This window comes from Salmo salar, chromosome 12 (assembly GCF_965601325.2).
Source record: "Salmo salar chromosome 12, fSalSal1, whole genome shotgun sequence".
Taxonomy (NCBI): domain Eukaryota; kingdom Metazoa; phylum Chordata; class Actinopteri; order Salmoniformes; family Salmonidae; genus Salmo; species Salmo salar.
The window spans coordinates 20,817,501-20,836,391 of NC_138302.1; the positions used below are offsets into that span (position 1 = coordinate 20,817,501).

Consider the following 18,891-nt stretch of genomic DNA (forward strand, 5'->3'; position numbering starts at 1 on the left):
GAAGAACAACTGAAAAATGTAATATTTTTGTTTTAATCCCAGTTTCTGACAAGTACAGATAGCAGCGTTGATGACGCATGTGGTTTCAGTTGAAACTAACTGAAGCCACAGAAATTCCTTTTCAGTCAGCAATCACTTTTCTGTTCACTCATTTACTTCTCAGAGAAGGCAGGCAGACGTTTTTCGTCATTAATGGGGTTGAATCATTCAGTGGTGACCAATTGAGAGACAAGAAACTGATTCATCATTAAGCACTTGTCCTTCAGTTCAGAGTGAAACGAAACTCAACCGTAGAGCATTGAGAAGCCGGTGTTTCTGAGACTACAAGAAGGTCCACTATACAAGGTAAGGCTCTCTTTGACTAGTGCTCTCTTTGAATATTCATATACATATGTAGGATCTTAATTTGATCACTCTTTTGTTGCAAACTTGTAGTGTATTCAAGGTTCAATATGGCTTGTAATCTCCAATTTAAAATGTCAGACTTGATTTGCCCTATCGAAAAATGTATCAGCCCCAATAACAAATATCCATAATCCATATAACTATAATCTACATAATAATTCACATTTCCAGTTGCTGCAGGATAATTTTCCTGCTGTGGCTCAAATGAAGCTCCAACATCTATGATGTATTCAGGTGGTTATGGATTACATTTGTTGTTCAATCAAGAAAAGCTACTCTGCCTGTGTGTTTGCCCATGTGTGGGTTTGAGTGTGATCATTTGGAAGACACAGTATTAAGCAGTTGAGGTCATGATCACGGTAGTGTTGATGATGATGATGACTATTATCACTGAAGAGACACACAGAGAGCGAAGCTGCTACAATATTGCATACACCTCTCCCATCCTATGGGGCTGATGAAATGTGTCTAGGCTATGCGCTAGGAAAGGATTCTTCCATCCTGGTCCCGGAGAAGACCAGGCTTTTGTTCACTTTTTCAAGCTTTGTGCATATATTTTTGCAGGTTTTTTGTTCTGTGTTAGTGCTGGGCTGCACCAAAACCCTGCAAACCCTTTAGATCTCTAGAAGAAGGTTGAAGACCACTGTCCTCATTGTGGAAGAGGCTAGGGGCTGATTAGGGAGTATTTGTGTAGGGGGCTAGGAGCTGAATAGGGCTTCATTATGGAGGGGGCTAGGAGCTGATTCATTCTTCATTATGGAGGGGGCTAGGAGCTGATTAGGGTTTCATTATGGAGGGGGCTAGGAGCTGATTAGGGCTTCATTATGGAGGGGGGTAGGAGCTGATTAGGGCTTCATTATGGAGGGGGCTAGGAGTTGATTAGGGCTTCATTATGGAGGGGGCTAGGAGCTGATTAGGGCTTCATTATGGAGGGGGCTAGGAGCTGATTAGGGCTTCATTATGGAGGGGGCTAGGAGTTGATTCATTCTTCATTATGGAGGGGGCTAGGAGCTGATTAGGGCTTCATTGTGGAGGGGGCTAGGAGCTGATTAGGGCTTCATTATGGAGGGGGCTAGGGAGTGATTAGGGCATCATTATGGAGGGGGCAAGGAGCTGAATAGGGTTTCGTTATGGAGGGGGCTAGGAGCTGATTAGGGCTTCATTATGGAGGGGGCTAGGAGTTGATTAAGGCTTCATTATGGAGGGGGCTAGGAGCTGATTAGGGCTTCATTATGGAGGGGGCTAGGAGCTGATTAGGGCTTCATTATGGAGGGGGCTAGGAGTTGATTCATTCTTCATTATGGAGGGGGCTAGGAGCTGATTAAGGCTTCATTATGGAGGGGGCTAGGAGCTGATTAGGGCTTCATTATGGAGGGGGCTAGGAGCTGATTAGGGCTTCATTATGGAGGGGGCTAGGAGCTGATTATGGCTTCATTATGGAGGGGGCTAGGAGCTGATTAGGGCTTCATCATGGAGGGGGCTAGGAGCTGATTAGGGCTTCATTATGGAGGGGGCTAGGAGCTGATTAGGGCTTCATTATGGAGGGGGCTAGGAGCTGATTAGGGCTTCATTATGGAGGGGCTTGGAGCTGATTATGGCTTCATTATGGAGGGGGCTAGGAGCTGATTAGGGCTTCATCATGGAGGGGGCTAGGAGCTGATTAGGGCTTCATTATGGAGGGGGCTAGGAGCTGATTAGGGCTTCATTATGGAGGGGGCTTGGAGCTGATTAGGGCTTCATTATGGAGGGGGCTAGGAGCTGATTAGGGCTTCATTGTGGAGGGGCTAGGAGCTGATTAGGGCTTCATTATGGAGGGGGCTAGGAGCTGATTAGGGCTTCATTATGGAGGGGGCTAGGAGCTGATTAGGGCTTCATTATGGAGGGGGCTAGGAGTTGATTCATTCTTCATTATGGAGGGGGCTAGGAGCTGATTAGGGCTTCATTGTGGAGGGGGCTAGGAGCTGATTAGGGCTTCATTATGGAGGGGGCTAGGAGCTGATTAGGGCTTCATTATGGAGGGGGCTAGGAGCTGATTAGGGCTTCATTATGGAGGGGGCTAGGAGTTGATTCATTCTTCATTATGGAGGGGGCTAGGAGCTGATTAGGGCTTCATTATGGAGGGGGGTAGGAGCTGATTAGGGCTTCATTATGGAGGGGGCTAGGAGCTTATTAGGGCTTCATTACAGAGGGGGCTAGGAGCTGATTAGGGCTTCATTATGGAGGGGGCTAGGAGCTGATTAGGGCTTCATTATGGAGGGGGGTAGGAGCTGATTAGGGCTTCATTATGGAGGGGGCTAGGAGCTGATTATGGCTTCATTATGGAGGGGGGTAGGAGCTGATTAGGGCTTCATTATGGAGGGGGGTAGGAGCTGATTAGGGCTTCATTATGGAGGGGGCTAGGAGCTTATTAGGGCTTCATTACAGAGGGGGCTAGGAGCTGATTAGGGCTTCATTATGGAGAGGGGCTAGGAGCTGATTAGGGCTTCATAATGGAGGGGGCAAGGAGCTGATTATGGCTTCATTATGGAGGGGGCTAGGTGCTGATTAGGGCTTCATTATGGAGGGGGCTATGAGCTGATTTGGGCTTCATTATGATGGGGGCTTGGGGTTGATTAAGGCTTCATTACGGAGGGGGCTAGGCTTTGATTAGGGTCTGGGTTTAGTAGGACAGGATGTTCAAATAGAACTGGAGCAAAACCCTGCACACCTTGTGGGCTTCCAGTAGGGCTTAACTGGAGACCACTGTCCTCATTGTGGCACCCTATTCCTTATATTGTGTACTACTTTTAACCGAGGCCTCTATGGCATATAGTGCACTATATAGGGAACAGGGTGCCCGTTAGAATGTAACCTAGGGGTTGATTTGGTCCAGTGTTTAAGTAGGACAGGATGTACACACCCAGCCACAGGTACAGAGGAAGTCAAAGACAGGAGGGGGAGGTGAGGGGGGAGTCAGGGAGTGAGTGTTGGTGGAAAGGAAGTCGGAGAGGGAGGGGGGAGTCAGAGAGAAGATAGGGAGGGGAGATGTGTACATGATAAGAAGAAGAATGGAGGGGGCGTTAGTTTGAGGTTTGGTTTGGCAGAGGATGAGAAGAGAGGTAGAGAAGAGAGGAGGAGGGACAGGGGTGTTAGTGGTTTGTGGTTTGTTTGTTATTGGAAACAGCTTGTAAACATTCTGGGAAACGAGGACGTTGTGGTTTTCTTACCTGCAGCCCCTTTGTATGTGTGTGTGTGTGTGTGTGTGTGTGTGTGTGTGTGTGTATGTGTGTATGTTTATGTGTGCGTGAGTACTGTGTGTGTTCATGCATGCAGAATGCGCTTGTGTGTGCGTGCATGCACAATATGTGTGTGTGTGTGTGTGTGTGTGTGTGTGTGCATGTATAATGTGTGTGTGTTAGCTTGCGTGAAGACTACACTTGTGTTCGAGCTTGCGTGGCCATGCATGTGTGTGTATGTTCTCTGCTTTCAGGTTAAGGGAGGAAAGCCCTGATCTGGGACCAGGCTTGTGGGTTAAGACAGGAAAAGCCCTGATCTGGTACCAGGCTATCAGGTTAAGGCAGGAAAGCCCTGATCTGGGACCAGGCTACCAGGTTAAGGCAGGAAAGCCCTGATCTGGGACCAGGCTATCAGGTTAAGGCAGGAAAGCCCTGATCTGGGACCAGGCTACCAGGTCAGGGCAGGAAAGCCCTGATCTGGGACCAGGCTACCAGGTTAAGGCTGGAAAGCCCTGAATTGGGACACACAGGACTGTTGGTACATTTGACAGCGAACATGACATCACAAGGCTTCACAGCTAACAATGTACAGAAACCAGTGGTGGCTGGTGGCTCTTTTAATCGGAGGACAGACTCATAGTAATGGCTGGAACAGAATTAATGGAAGGGTATCAAACACATCTAACACACTGATTACATGTGTTTGATACCATTCCATTAACTCCATTCAATGCATTATTATGAGCCATCCTCTGATATAAACATTTTGCTCTTGCGCAACCTTCAACCACCTATCAATTTGTTACAAACAGTTCAAAGGAATGACCAATGTTACGCAGTACTGGTATTCCTTGTAGAAGCATTATAGCCACACAGGGTGTGCATGCTTTTGTCCCAGCCCTGCACTAACATATCATCCAGGTCATTCATTATCATCATCACAATCTTCTTCTTCTTCTTCACCGTTTCAACACATCTTGTACCTGTTAGATGGTTGTTTATATAACAGAGGAGTGGAAACTTCACACCTCAGGCTGAACATAACATCAATCTCTCTAACCACAGTGACCTTTTACTAAAAAACCCCACATGAGAGAATGGTAGCCAACAGCACACTGCCCATGTATAGCTATGGGAACTATATATATCTTCTCAGATATAGGTCTGAACATGCTGTTCATCCGATGATGTGGTCTGTAAGGTCATACATGAGAGAGAGAGAGAGAGAGAGAGAGAGAGAGAGAGAGAGAGAGAGAGAGAGAGAGAGAGAGAGACTCTCATGTGTCAGCCTCACTAGAGTTGGAGTAACATCATAGTTAGTAACATCATCAGTACAGCTATCATCCTTCATCCAACCCTTTCCATGTGTTTTATCTAGTTCCATCACAGCTCATCCAATGACACAAGCTGTCCAGCTTGGGCCGTTCAATATCTAAAGGTAAGAGACAAAATATCTGCAATATTAAAAAATGTAAATGTTTGAAATGCACCTAAAATGCTATGCAAATGTAAATAACCTACTAAATGGGTTTACAGTGTTTAAGTTTGTGCTTGGCTTATTTCTGGCATACCGGTGTGTACGAAAGGTTCGTTTAAACAAATGCAACTTTGTTAATAAGATGTTTTATGCAAATAACCTTCATGTCTACTGATATGCGTAACAGTAAAACAGATGATACTTTGTATTCACAAGATGTTAATTATATCTGACATGTATTTCTCCTTATGTGACCTAATACGTTTCTATTCTCTAAATAAGGATGTATGGATCCCTCTCCCACTTGCACACCTGTTCAGTTTCTGTGGCTTTCACTGTGCGTGTGTGTGTGTATGCGTGTGTGGCTGCGGTGAAACTGATAACACTTGATCTACTTTCACGGAAAAAACACACCACGCAGACAGACATAGAAAATTGTACTTTTTCTTCTCTCTTATGCTTCAGGTTTTCTTCCATCCCAAATGGCATCCTATTCCCTACATAGTTCACTACTTTTGACCAGAGCCCAATGAGCCCTGGTCAAAAGTAGTGCCCTATATAAGAAATAGGGTACCATTTGGAACACTAAGCCACCTGTCACCTGTTGCTAAGGTCATGTCTCCTACTGTGTTCTAGAATGAGAAAAAGGACCAGGAAGAAGTCATAATGGAGGTTCTATGGTGTCTCTATGTCATCCTGCTCCTCCCCCTACTAACCTGCTCCAGCCAACCACAGTCCTGTAAGTCATCAATACCCTTCACAATGCATTACAAGCAGATTTATAATGACTACGAGGTTAAAGTGCAGACTGTCAGCTTTAATTTGAGTGTATTTTCATCCATATCGGGTGAACCTTTTTAGAAACTACAGCACTTTTTGTGCATAGTCTACCCATTTTAGGCGACCAAAAGTACTTTAATGTGTGTTAAAGTAGTAAAAGGTTTTGTATTTGGTCCCATATTCATAGCACACAATGATTACATCAAGCTTGTGACTCTATAAATGTGTTATTATTTTGTGCCTAATAGAAATGAATGGTAAATAATGTAGGAGCGTTGAGCGTTGAGCTAAACTGAGCGAGCTCAACTGTGAATGGTCCTGGCAAAAAGAAAGAAAAGTATGAAGGGAAGCCAGCTTGGATTTGGCATCTCTCCTATCAAAACGCTTTGAGAGTATACATCATTAACAGAAACAACTGAATTGTTGTGTGTTTTGTTGTGTTGTCGTCCTCCGGTGCCCCTTTCCTAAATTAGCCATTGATGGAGATAGGGATTTGGACTTGTGGATTTACTTAATTCTCCGTATTGGCCAACGGCAATTCCGATCCAACCATTAATTCATACATTGTTGTGCCCCTGGCCTGAGAGGATGGAAGTTCAAGCAAGTGTTTTAGCCAGGTAGCCTAGGACAAAAAAAGAAGCTTGTACTGTATGACAGAACGTTTCGTCAACATGAAAGAGAGGAGAATGGCATTGGTGTTTCTCTACAAGTAGAGTGAGTCAACATGTTTTTCTACTTGCACGAATGCACACATAAATCAGAACCATGGACAGCCACATCATATTCAGCCTATGTTGATTGGACAAATTTTTTTTTTTTTTGGGGGGGGGGGTATATTTTAGTTGTCACTGTATTAGACTAAGCAGAGGTGATTTGATGAAGATGAAACGTTGAAGTTGAAATGATGCTGGAATACTGGAGGCAGATCCTGTTTTCTTTGGGACTTGCAGTCAATCACATCAAATCAAATTGTATTGGTCACATACAGATGGCTAGCAGATGTTATTGTGAGTGCAGCAAAATGCTTGTGCTTCTAGTTCTGACAGTGCAGCAAACAAGTAATATCTAACAATTCCACAACAGATACCGAATACACACAAATCTAAGTAAAGGAATGGAATAACAATATATAAATATAAATATATGGATAAGCAATGGCAGAGCTGCATTGGCAAGATGCAATAGATAGTATAGAATACAGTATATACATATGAGATGAATAATGCAAGACATGAAACATAATTAAAGTGACATTATTAGAGTGACTAGTATTCCAATTATTAAAGTGGCCAATGATTTCAAGTCTGCATGTAGGCAGCAGCCTCTCTGTGCTAGGGATGGCTATTTAACAGTCTGATGGCCTTGAGATAGAAGCTGTTTTTCAGAAGGCCAGCATCCCAGAGTCGCCTCTTCACTGTTGACATTGAGACTGGTGTTTTGCGGGTACTATTTAATGAAGCTGCCAGTTGAGGACTTGTGAGGCATCTGTTTCTCAAATTAGACACTCTAATGTACTTGTCCTCTTGCTCAGTTGTGCACCAGGGCCTCCCACTCCTCTTTCTATTCTGGTTAGAGCCAGTTTGCGCTGTTCTGTGAAGGGAGTAGTACACAGCGTTGTACAAGATCTTCAGTTTCTTGGCAATTTCTCGCATGGAATAGCCTTCATTTCTCAGAACAAGAATAGACTGACGAATGTAAATGTAAATGTAAAAATGAGTCTCAGAAGAAAGTTATTTGTTTCTGGCCATTTTGAGCCTATAATTGAACCCACAAATGCTGATGCTCCAGATACTCAACTAGTCTAAAGAAGGCCAGTTTTATTGCTTCTTTAATCAGAACAACAGTTTCCAGCTGTGCTAACATAATTGCAAAAGGGTTTTCTAATGATCAATTAGCCTTTTAAAATTATAAACTTGGATTAGATAACACAACGTGCCATTGGAACACAGGAGTGATGGTTGCTGATAAAAGGCCTCTGTACGCCTATGTAGATATTCCATAAACAATCATCTGTTTCCAGCAACAATAGTCATTGACAACATTAACAATGTCTACACTGTGTTTCTGATAAATTTGATGTTATTTTAATGGACAAAAAATGCTTTTCTTTCAAAAACAAGGACATTTCAAAGTGACCCCAAACTTTTGAACGGCAGTGTATAATTAAACATGATATAGAGCCTTGTAAAACATGACATAGAGCCTGATATAGAGCCTTGTAAAACATGACATAGATCCTTAAAAAACATGACATATAGCCTTATAGAACATAATATAGAGTCTTGAAAAACATAACACAAAGTCTTGTAAAACATGACATAGATTCTTGTAAAACATGATAAAGAGCCTTATAAAACATGATATGGAGCCTTATAAAACATTACATATAGCCTTATAAAACATGACATAGAGTCTTGTAAAACATGACATAGATTCTTGTAAAACATGTTATAGAGCTTTATAAAACATGATATAGAGCCTTATAAAACATGTTATAGAGCCTTATAAAACATGTTATAGAGCCTTGTAAATCATGATATAGAGCCTTATAAAACATTATATTGACCCTTATAAAACATGATATAGAGCCTTATAAAACATGATATAGAGCCTTATAAAACATTATATTGACCCTTATATTAAAACTCTTATAATTGTTCTCTCTCTCTGCCTCTGTTTCTCTCTCCTCTCTCTCTCCTCTCTCATTCTCTCTGTCTCTGTTTCTCATAGTTCTGCAGTGTGTCAATGACTTCATCAGTAACATCACATGTGTGTTGAACAACACATGCGTGCCCCCAGACATGCCATGCACACTGCATGGTGAATATGCCGGGATTAAAAGGTAAAGAAGACTAAGGATGCACCCTAACTGGAACCCTATTCCCATAGAGTCCTGGTCTAAAGTAGTGCACTATATAGGGAATAGGGTGCCATTTGGGATGCTAACTGAAACAATGGTTCACTGTTGTAACTACAGGCAATGTGAGATGAAGTCCTTGGGCGGTTCCAACACTTTGAGAGGCGGCAGTCTGGTCTTTGAGGGCAATCCTGTGAGTTTTATAAAACTACATCAAGTTAAAACCAATGCTTGGTTATATATGTGCAGTATTATAGATAAAAACAATGATTTAAAAACAGATTATAAAAATAATAACATGAATGTAACACATTCATCTGGATGAATAAATTAACCAGGAATTTGTAATTTTTTAAATATTTTTTGATAACATTTTTTCCTAATAATAATAATAATAATAATAATTAAACAATGACAGCATATATATAGACCAATAGACAAACAACCCTGGATAACTGAACTTCTGTAAATTATCTTTCAGTTCTTTTGGGACGATGATAAAATACCCATTGATGTACGGTGTGGACAAGCAGAAGATTATGTGATACATATTAACTACCTGTATCAACCATTTAACCACAGTAAGTGTACAGTAATTTGAGTGATATTATGTACGATGTGTCAGCTATTACTAACTGTCACGTTCGTCGTAGGAAGGAGACCAAAGCGCAGCGTGGGTATCGTTCCACATCTTTTCTTTTAATGTGAAACTTTGCAAAACAAACAATAAACTACAAACAAAACACAAACCGTGACGAAAGAGGTGCAACATGCACTAACTCAAAATAATCTCCCACAAACACAGGTGGGAGAAACAACTACTTAAATATGATCCCCAATTAGAGACAACGATGACCAGCTGCCTCTAATTGGGGATCATACAAAAACCCCAACATAGAAAAAAGAAACTACAACCAAACAACATAGAACTAAATAAACTAGATAATCCCCCCCAGTCACGCTCTGACCTACTCTACCATAGAGAATAAGAGCTCTCTATGGTCAGGACGTGACACTAATCTACTAGTACTACATTAATTGTAGACCAACTACAACGATACGATACTATAACTTTATGAGGTTTTGTGAGGTCATCATACAAAATACACAAAATCAATACACAATGATACAACATAATGCAATACAAACATGCTGGAAAGGTTATTAATTTACAGTGCAATCAGAAAGTATTCAGACCCTTTCACCTTATCCACATTTTGTTATGTTACAGCCTTATTCTAAAATGTATTAAATCATTTTTCCCCTCATAATCTACACACAATAACCCATAATGACAAAGCAAAAACAGGTTTTTATACATTTTTGCAAATGTATATATATAAAAAAAATAATTACATAAGTATTCAGACCCTTTAACTCAGTACTTTGTTAAGGCACATTTGGTAGCGATTACAGCCTTGAGTCTTCTTGGGTATGATGCTACAAGCTTGGCACAGATGTATTTGGGGAGTTTCTCCCATTCTTCTCTGCATATCCTCTCAAGTTCTGTCAGATTGGATGGGGAGCGTTGCTGCACAGCTATTTTCAGGTCTCTCCAGAGATGTTCGCTCGGATTCAAGTCTGGGCTCTGGTTTGAGCCACTCAAAGACATTCAGAGACTTGTCCCAAAGCCACCCCTGCGTTGTCTTCGCTGTGTGCTTCGGGTCATGCTGGAAGGTGAACCTTAGCCCCAATCAGAGGTACTGAGTGCTCTGGAGCAGGTTTTCATCAAGGATCTCTCTGTACTTGGCTCCGTTCATCTTTCCCACAATCTTGACTAGTCTCCCAGTCCCTGCCGCTGAAAAACATCCCCACAGCATGATGCTGCCACCACCATGCTTCACCATAGGGATGGTGCCAGGTTTACTCCAGACGTGACGCTTGGCATTCAGGCCAAAGAGTTCAATCTTGGTTTCATCAGACCAGAGAATCTTGTTTCTCATGGTGTGAGTCTTTTAGGTGCCTTTTGGTAAACACCAAGCAGTCTGTCGTGCCTTTTACTGAGGAGTGGCTTCTGTCTGGTTACACTACCATAAAGGCCTGATTTGAGGAGTGCTGCATAGATGATTGTCCTTCTGGAAGGTTTTCCCATCTCCATAGAGGAACTCTGGAGCTCTGTCAGAGTGACCATCGGGTTCTTGGTCACCTCCCCCGACAGCTCAGTTTGGCCAGACGGCCAGCTCTAGGAAGCGTCTTGGTGGTTCCAAACTTCTTCCATTTAAGAATGATGGAGGCCACTGTGTTCTTGGGGACCATCAATGCTGCAGACATTATTTGGTAAGCTTCCCTGGATCTGTGCCTCGACACAATCCTGTCTCGGAGCTCTATGGACAATTCCTTCGACCTAATGGCTTGGTTTTTGCTCTGGCATGCACTGTCAACTGTGGGACCTTATAAAGACAGGTGTGTGCCTTTCCAAATCATGTCCAATCAATTGAATTTACCACAGGTGGACTCCAATGAAGTTGTAGAAACATCTCAAGGATGATCAATGGAAACAGGATGCACCTGAGCTCAATTTCGATTCTCATAGCAAAGGGTCTGAATACTTATGTAAATAAGGTATTTCTGTTTTTTACTTTTAATACATTTGCAAACATTTCAAAATAACCGTTTTCGCTTTGTCATTATGGGGTGTTATGTGTAGATTGATTTAAATTAATTTTAGAATAAGGCTGTATCGTAACAAAATGTGGAAAAAGGGAAGGGGTCTGAATACTTTCTGAACGCACTGTATACAACTTAATACTAATTCATACCTGATAATAACATTTCTAATTCAACTTAGTACTAGTAGTTCTGTTACAGTGATATTAGTACTACTATGACTACATGTTTTGTGTTTGGCAGTTAAAATGCATCCCCCTGGCAAGCCGACCGTCACCAACGCCTCAGTCGCCTGGACACCAGGAGCTCCCATTTCAGAAATGATATTCAACTATGACTTCCAACTACAGTGGAAACAGGAACTACATCACTGGGAGGTGAGAGAGAGAGGGGGGAGGAAGAGAGACAGAGGACAGATAATAACAAGAGGGAAAGGGGAGAGATGTGAAAGAGAGAATACAGTGAAAGAGTGCACAGCTCTTTGTACACTATCTAAAAGTACACCTACTGAAAGTACACCTACTGTATATTGTGGTACTGCAGGATGCTGTGGAGGTGAACATATCAAACAAACAGACGTATTTTGACCTGGACCCTGACATGCTGGAGAGAGGAAGGAGGTACCAGGTCAGAGTCAGGGTTCGAGTCGTCCCAAACAATTACTCAGACTGTCAGTGGAGCGACTGGAGCCCCAGTGCATCATGGGTCTCCACTCTGGGCCAGATGAAGCCAACAGGTAAATCCAGCATCAGTGATGTCATTGGTTATTAGTACACGTTTGAATGTGGGCCTATATATAGTTGGGCTGTGTCCCAAATGGCCCTAAAATTCCCTATAGAGTGCAGAGCCCTATGGGCCAAAAGTACTGCACTAAACAGGGAATATGTTGCCATTTGGAATGCAGGCATAGTAGTGTGTTTCCATATGAATCTTGAAAAACAGCTTCTTCTTCTTCATCCTTCTTTCCTTCCTTCCCTATTTCTTTCTTTCATTCTTAGATAGGCAGACACATGCTCAAAACAAACTTACAGACAGAAATGTGAAAGAACGCTTTTCTATGCCAATCTTTTAGTCAAATAGTGGTGTTGTTATGTACGTTGTAAATATGTTCTATGTATGTTCTATGTTGTTCCTCTGGTCCTGTTCTCAGGTAGTCCTGATGTTCTAGACCAGGACTTTGTGGTGGTCACCGTGGTGGGAGCTGTTGTTGTACTGGTCCTGCTGGTCTCCATGTTGCTCTGCAAAGGAAAGTGAGTAGGGGGGGGGGGGGGGGGGTGTGTGTGTGTGTGTGTGTGTGTGTGTGTGTGTGTGTGTGTGTGTGTGTGTGTGTGTGTGTGTGTGTGTGTGTGTGTGTGTGTGTGTGTGTGTGTGAGGGAGGGGGGTGGGGTGGGGTCCATTGTAAATGTGATGTATTTTAACACCAACGGACTGCAAAGTAAACATCATGTTTTAGATGTAATGTTTTGTAGTTGGTTAAGTGCAACTTCCTTTCATTTCCGTTCAGTGCTGACAGGGTCAAGAAGATTCTGAATCCTCCTATACCAGATCCCTCCACGTACTTTGAGGGCCTCAAACTCCATCATGATGGAAACTTCAAGGTCAGTTCTACTTTTGACTGAAGTCATGTGCCCAAAGGGACCCTATTCCCTGTATTGTGCACTTCCTTGTTATGGCGATAGTTAGGTTATAATGGCTGTAGTTAGGTTATAATGGCTGTAGTTAGGTTATAATGGCTGTAGTTAGGTTATAATGGCTGTAGTTAGGTTATAATAGCTGTAGTAAGGTTATAATGGCTGTAGTTAGGTTATAATGGCTGTAGTTAGGTTATAATGGTGGTAGTTAGGTTATAATGGTGGTAGTTAGGTTACTATGGCTGTAGTTAGGTTATAATGGCTGTAGTTAGGTTATAATGGCTGTAGTTAGGTTATAATGGCTGTAGTAAGGTTATAATGGCTGTAGTTAGGTTATAATGGCTGTAGTTAGGTTATAATGGTGGTAGTTAGGTTATAATGGTGGTAGTTAGGTTATAATGGTGGTAGTTAGTTTATAATGGTGGTAGTTAAGTTATTATGGCTGTAGTTAGGTTATTATGGCTGTAGTTAGGTTATAATGGCTGTAGTTAGGTTATAATGGCTGTAGTTAGGTTATAATGGCTGTGGTTAGGTTACAATGGCTATAGTTAGGTTATAATGGCTGTAGTTAGGTTATAATGGCTGTAGTTGGGTTATAATGGCTGTAGTTGGGTTATAATGGCTGTAGTTAGGTTATAATGGCTGTAGTTAGGTTACAATGGCTGTAGTTAGGTTATTATGGCTGTAGTTAGTTTATTATGGCTGTAGTTAGGTTACAATGGCTGTAGTGAGGTTACAATGACTGAAGTTAAGTTACAATGGCTGTAGTTAGGTTACAATGACTGTAGTTAGGTTACAATGGCGGTAGTTAGGTTACAATGGCTGTAGTTAGGTTATAATGGCTGTAGTTAGGTTATAATGGCTGTAGTTAGGTTATAATGGCTGTAGTTAGGTTACAATGGCTGTAGTTAGGTTATAATGGCTGTAGTTAGGTTACAATGACTGTAGTTAGGTTACAATGGCTGTAGTTAGGTTATAATGGCTGTGGTTAGGTTATAATGGCTGTAGTTAGGTTACAATGGCTGTAGTAAGGTTATAATGGCTGTAGTAAGGTTATAATGGCTGTAGTTAGGTTACAATGGCTGTAGTTAGGTTATAACGGCTGGAGTCTAATGAATGGAGTGGTATCAAACAGATAAAACACATAGTTTCTATATATTTATTACCAGACATTATTATGAGCTGTCCTCGCCATTGTCTAAAAATTAGCATCATGTAGGAGTGAAGCCACCTGTCGGAAGACAATGCCGTCCTCACCTTACCAGCCTCCTCTGCAATAAAAAGAGGACAGGAATGAAAATAATAATCCTTTCATTTTCCTCTCCTCTGCATGTCTCTTTTTCTCGTGTGTGTGTGTGTGTGTGTGTGTGTGTGTGTGTGTGTGTGTGTGTGTGTGTGTGTGTGTGTGTGTGTGTGTGTGTGTGTGTGTGTGTGTGTGTGTGTGTGTGTGTGTGTGTGTGTGTGTGTGTGTGACATGCCTGTGTCTCTGCCTACAGGCTTGGCTGGGTCCTTTGTTCGCCCTTGAATCCATCAACTCTGCATTGCACCGTGAAGACATCTCCCAGGTAGAGATCACCGACAGCCTGGACAACGTCACCCCCTTGAGGACGGCACCACCACAGGAGAAGAGATGGGACAACAGTGGCCACTCCTCCTGCTCCGGCTTCTCCAACTTCAGCTACTTCTTATCTCAATGCTCCCAGCCTGGATCCACCTCCACCAAGCTGGTACCCTGCTCTGTACACTCCCCTTACGGACCAGTAGGTGGCACTACTGAAGAGATAGAAGAGTGGAACGAGGAGAACAGAGGAGAAAGGATGGACAGTAATAGAGGTGTAGGGGGGAAGGACGGAGATATCAGGGGTGGAGGGAAAGATGGAGAGATGGGGGGTGGAGGGAAGGAGGGAGAGATGGGTGGTGGAGGTGTACTTGAAGGCATCAGTGCAGGTGAAGATATCCTCCAGGTTTCTTCTTACGGGCGTGTTGAGAAGCTCCAGGCCGAGCGTCGGGCCCTCATAAGCCCAGATTCAGGCATCGGCAGTGGGGGAGAGGATCAGGAAAGTCAGGAGAGCGTGGAGGATGCGGTTGGGCCTATTGCAGCCACCCCCCATTTTGTCTCTCAGGATGTCAATTTTGTTCCGCTTCTTCCTCTTATCAATAACAATAACTTTCCATTCTGCTCCACCCCCTTACCCATTTCCCTGTCTGCTTTCCCCCAGCTTCCCTTCACCCTACCTGGGTTGGATAGTGTAGGGGGAAAGGGTACAGAGATGGAGGTTGGAGGAGGTTCTCTCACAATGTCTTCCTCCTATGAACGTGTGGATAATCTCCAGCTCCAGACCCAACGCCGTGCCCCTCAGAGCCCAGATTCAGGCATTGGCAGTGGGGGAGAGGATCAGGAAAGTCAGGAGAGCGTGGAGGATGCGGTCGGGCCTACTGTGACCGCCTGTAACCATATCCCTCTTATTACCACTAACAATATATTTCCATTTTGTTCCACCCCCTTACCTATTCCACTGACCGGTTTACACTTCCCCTTCTCTGGGTTGGGATTGGCTCCATCCCTGGGTATGAGTACCAGTCATCCATGCAGGCTGATCGAGGAGATGTCTCTCATGTCTTCTTCAATGGCTATAGAGCCCTCTAGTGGCGACTACATGCCAGTGAAAGAAGCTCAGAGCTGAGCTTTGAAAACATTTTTACCAAGGTCTAGGTTTGGAAAAGTCTTGTAATTTTCCCCAAATTCCCTGGTTATCCAGAAATCCTGGTTGGAGGAATCCGGAATTCCTGCTCATTCCATCCTGATTCCGGTAAACTTCCAACCAGGATTGAGAAAGTTACTAGAATATGGGGGGGTCAAAAGTTTTAGAACACCTACTCATTCAAGGGTTTTTCTTTATTTTTCATATTTTTGACATTGCGGAATAATAGTGAGTACATCAAAACTATGAACAACACATATGGAATCATGTAGTAACCAAAAAAGGGTTAAACGAATCAAAATATATTTTATATTTGAGATTCTTCAAATAACCCCCCTTTGCCTTGATGACAGCTTTGCACCCTCTTGGCATTCTCTCAACCAACTTCACCTGGAATGCTTTTCCAACAGTCTTGAAGGAGTTCTCACATATGCTGAGCACTTGTTGGCTGCTTTTCTTTTCCTCTGCAGTCCAGCTCATCCCAAACCATCTCAATTGTGTTGAGGTTGGGGGATTGTGGAGGCCAAGTCATCTGATGCAGCACTCCATCACTCTCCTTCTTGGTCAAATAGCCCTGACAAAGCCTGGAGGTGTGTTGGGTCATTGTCCTGTTGAAAAACAAATGATAGTCCCACTAAACCCAAGCCAGATGGGATGGCGTATCACTGCAAAATGCTGTGGTAACCATGCTGGTTAAGTGTGCCTTGAATTCTAAAGATATCACAGACAGTCACCAGCAAAGCACCCCCACACCATAACACCTCCTCTTCCATGCTTTACGGTGGGAAATACACATGCGGAGATCATCCGTTCACCCACACCGCGTCTCACAAAGACACAGCGGTTGGAACCAAAAATCTCAAATTTGGACTCCAGTCAAATTTCCACCATTGCTTGTGTTTCTTGGCCCAAGCAAGTCTCTTCTTATTATTGGTGTCCTTCAGTAGTGGTTTCTTTGAAGCAATTCAACCATGAAGGCCTGATTCACACAGTCTCCTCTGAACAGTTGATGTTGAGATGTGTCTGTTACTTGAACACTGTGAAGCATTTATTTGGCCTGCAATTTCTGAGTCTGGAAACTCTAATGAACTTATCCTATGCAGCAGAGGTAACTATGGGTCTTCCATTCCTTTGGCGGTCCTCATGAGAGCCAGTTTCATCATAGAGCTTGATGGTTTTTGCAACTGCACTTGAAGAAACTTTGAAAGTTCTTGAAATGTTCCATATTGACTGACCTTCATGTCTTAAAGTAATGTACTGTCGTTTCTCTTTGATTATTTGAGCTGTTCTTGCCATAATATGGACTTAGTCTTTTACCAAGTAGGGCTATTTTCTGTATTCCATCACTACCTTGTTACAACACAACTGATTGGCTCAAACACACTAAGAAGGAAAGAAATTCCACAAATGAACTTTTAACAAGGCACACTTGATAATTGAAATGCATTCCTGGTGACTGCCTCATGAAGCTGGTTGAGAGAATGCCAAGATTGTGCAAACCTGTCATCAAGGCAAAGGGTGGCTACTTTGAAGAATCTCAATTCTAAAATATATTTTAATTAGTTTAACACTTTTTTTGGTTACTACATGATTCCATATGTGTTATTTCATAGTTTGATTTATTCACTACTATTCTACAATCTAGAACATAGTAAAAATAAAGAAAAACCCTTGAATGAGTAGGTGTTCTAAAACTTTGACGGTAGTGTATTTAACCCCTTTTTTTTGGTAGGCACAAAATTACCTCTATACTTCCATAAAGCATTTTAAACTGATACCGGTTACCTTCAGGCGACTCCCGTGACACTAGCGTGGGTCGTAGAGAAAAACAGATAATGCTTTCTTGAGAATCTCCCCTTTCCACAGTGGGATCAAACGTGTTCGTGAGAGTCTCATCTTTCCATATTTTATAGGTCAAACCGTTCAGACGCTACAGACGTTTTCGTGAGAAGATCGCTTTTCAGGATGTCTCATGGCCTGACAAACACCGCTCTCGCTCTGTCACCTTTCACCGCAGATGCGGAAGGGCAATATCGGCGGATTCAGATATAAACAGATATCTCTATCTTAAACTGACAGATTTTAATGGGTATTTTTTAAGATGATGCTACTTAGATTGACGCACCGGTACCTCAATCGACTCTAGGGAGTTAAAGGGTCAATCTGGGATTGGTATATCCATTTGTTGCTGTTTGAATCCCAGATTGCCATATTATTGTGGTGTGTGAGGTATGGGTATGTTTTACATAGATCCATATATTCATAGATATGTATATAGATATGCATGCATAGCTGTGGTTCGAAAGGATGGTAACAGGTGAGTGGATAGAGACAGACAGTTGGTGTTCATTGCTTTGTGTTACAGTCATAAACAGTGTTTTGTCTCGTAGGCTACTTTGTTCGTTTAAAAACACAAAGACGAAATAGCCGTTGAGTTTACCACTCATATCATATAGTTGCTGTTTTAAATGCTGATTGGCTGAAAGACGTGATATATCAGACCGTATACATCTCATGTCATATAGTTTCTGTTGAATGCTCAGGGAATTGTCTATACGTTTTTATACCACTTCTAAACACGTTTCTACCTCTCATGACAGTACTACATCTATTTATGATATCAATATGATACTACGATTGTGCTCACAGTAAATACTGACCTGATACTGATAGATCTCTCAGTAGAAATGAAGAATGTATTATTATGTTATGTCTAACATGACCATCTTGAATGTAATGTCTCTGAAAAATCATGTGTCTGATGTTCCAGACTATTTTTTGTTCATTTAAGATTACATTTATTTAACCAGACAATTCAATAACATATTTAAATAATAATGTTGATAATATGTGTTTTAAACAAATGTAGTGCTGCTTTATTGCACAGACCAATTTTGCAGTTCAAATAATTTTTTGGTTTTGTAAATTATCATTATTTTAAGTTAGAATTTAAAAAATGTATAAGGCAGCTGAATTGTATTACAATCTTACTGACAGCAATTTATAAAGATATGTATTGTCTAACATAGACTGTTGTTTGACTGTTTGTTTTTTATATTTCAGCCAATTAGCCAGGGTAGGCCGTCATTGTAAATAAGAATGTGTTCTTAACTGACTTGCCTAGTTAAATAAAGGTTCAAATAAAACATTCAACTGACTGTGTTGTGAGTTATCCATTCTACAAACACTCCCACTGGACCAATTTACGAACAGAGGA

At 42.1% G+C, this 18,891-nt stretch overlaps 1 protein-coding gene across 2 annotated transcripts; it reads left to right on the forward strand.

The window, feature by feature from the left end:
- The first annotated feature begins 153 nt into the window (after positions 1-153).
- On the forward strand, positions 154-18,827 carry LOC106564387 (interleukin-2 receptor subunit beta). Of its 2 annotated transcripts, none has more exons than XM_045690966.2 (10): positions 154-345; positions 5,734-5,836; positions 8,608-8,719; positions 8,855-8,927; positions 9,216-9,315; positions 11,585-11,718; positions 11,885-12,077; positions 12,492-12,591; positions 12,846-12,939; positions 14,469-18,827. In XM_045690966.2, the coding sequence occupies exons 2-10, from the start codon at positions 5,764-5,766 to the stop codon at positions 15,654-15,656; spliced, it is 2,067 nt and encodes a 688-aa protein (XP_045546922.1). In that variant the 5' UTR covers positions 154-345; positions 5,734-5,763; the 3' UTR covers positions 15,657-18,827. The 2 variants fall into 2 exon arrangements, with proteins under 2 accessions (XP_045546922.1, XP_045546923.1); XM_045690967.2 differs by lacking the exon at positions 154-345 and adding an exon at positions 4,876-5,058.
- The last annotated feature ends 64 nt before the right edge of the window (positions 18,828-18,891 follow it).

Excerpts from the sequence above, each read along its gene's own strand:
- LOC106564387 (XM_045690966.2), top strand. The coding sequence starts at position 5,764 with ATGGAGGTTCTATGGTGTCTCTATGTCATCCTGCTCCTCCCCCTACTA. Across the intron at positions 9,316-11,584 it reads GTATCAACCATTTAACCACA|TTAAAATGCATCCCCCTGGC; the intron begins GTAAGTGTACAG and ends TGTGTTTGGCAG. Across the intron at positions 12,592-12,845 it reads ATGTTGCTCTGCAAAGGAAA|TGCTGACAGGGTCAAGAAGA; the intron begins GTGAGTAGGGGG and ends ATTTCCGTTCAG.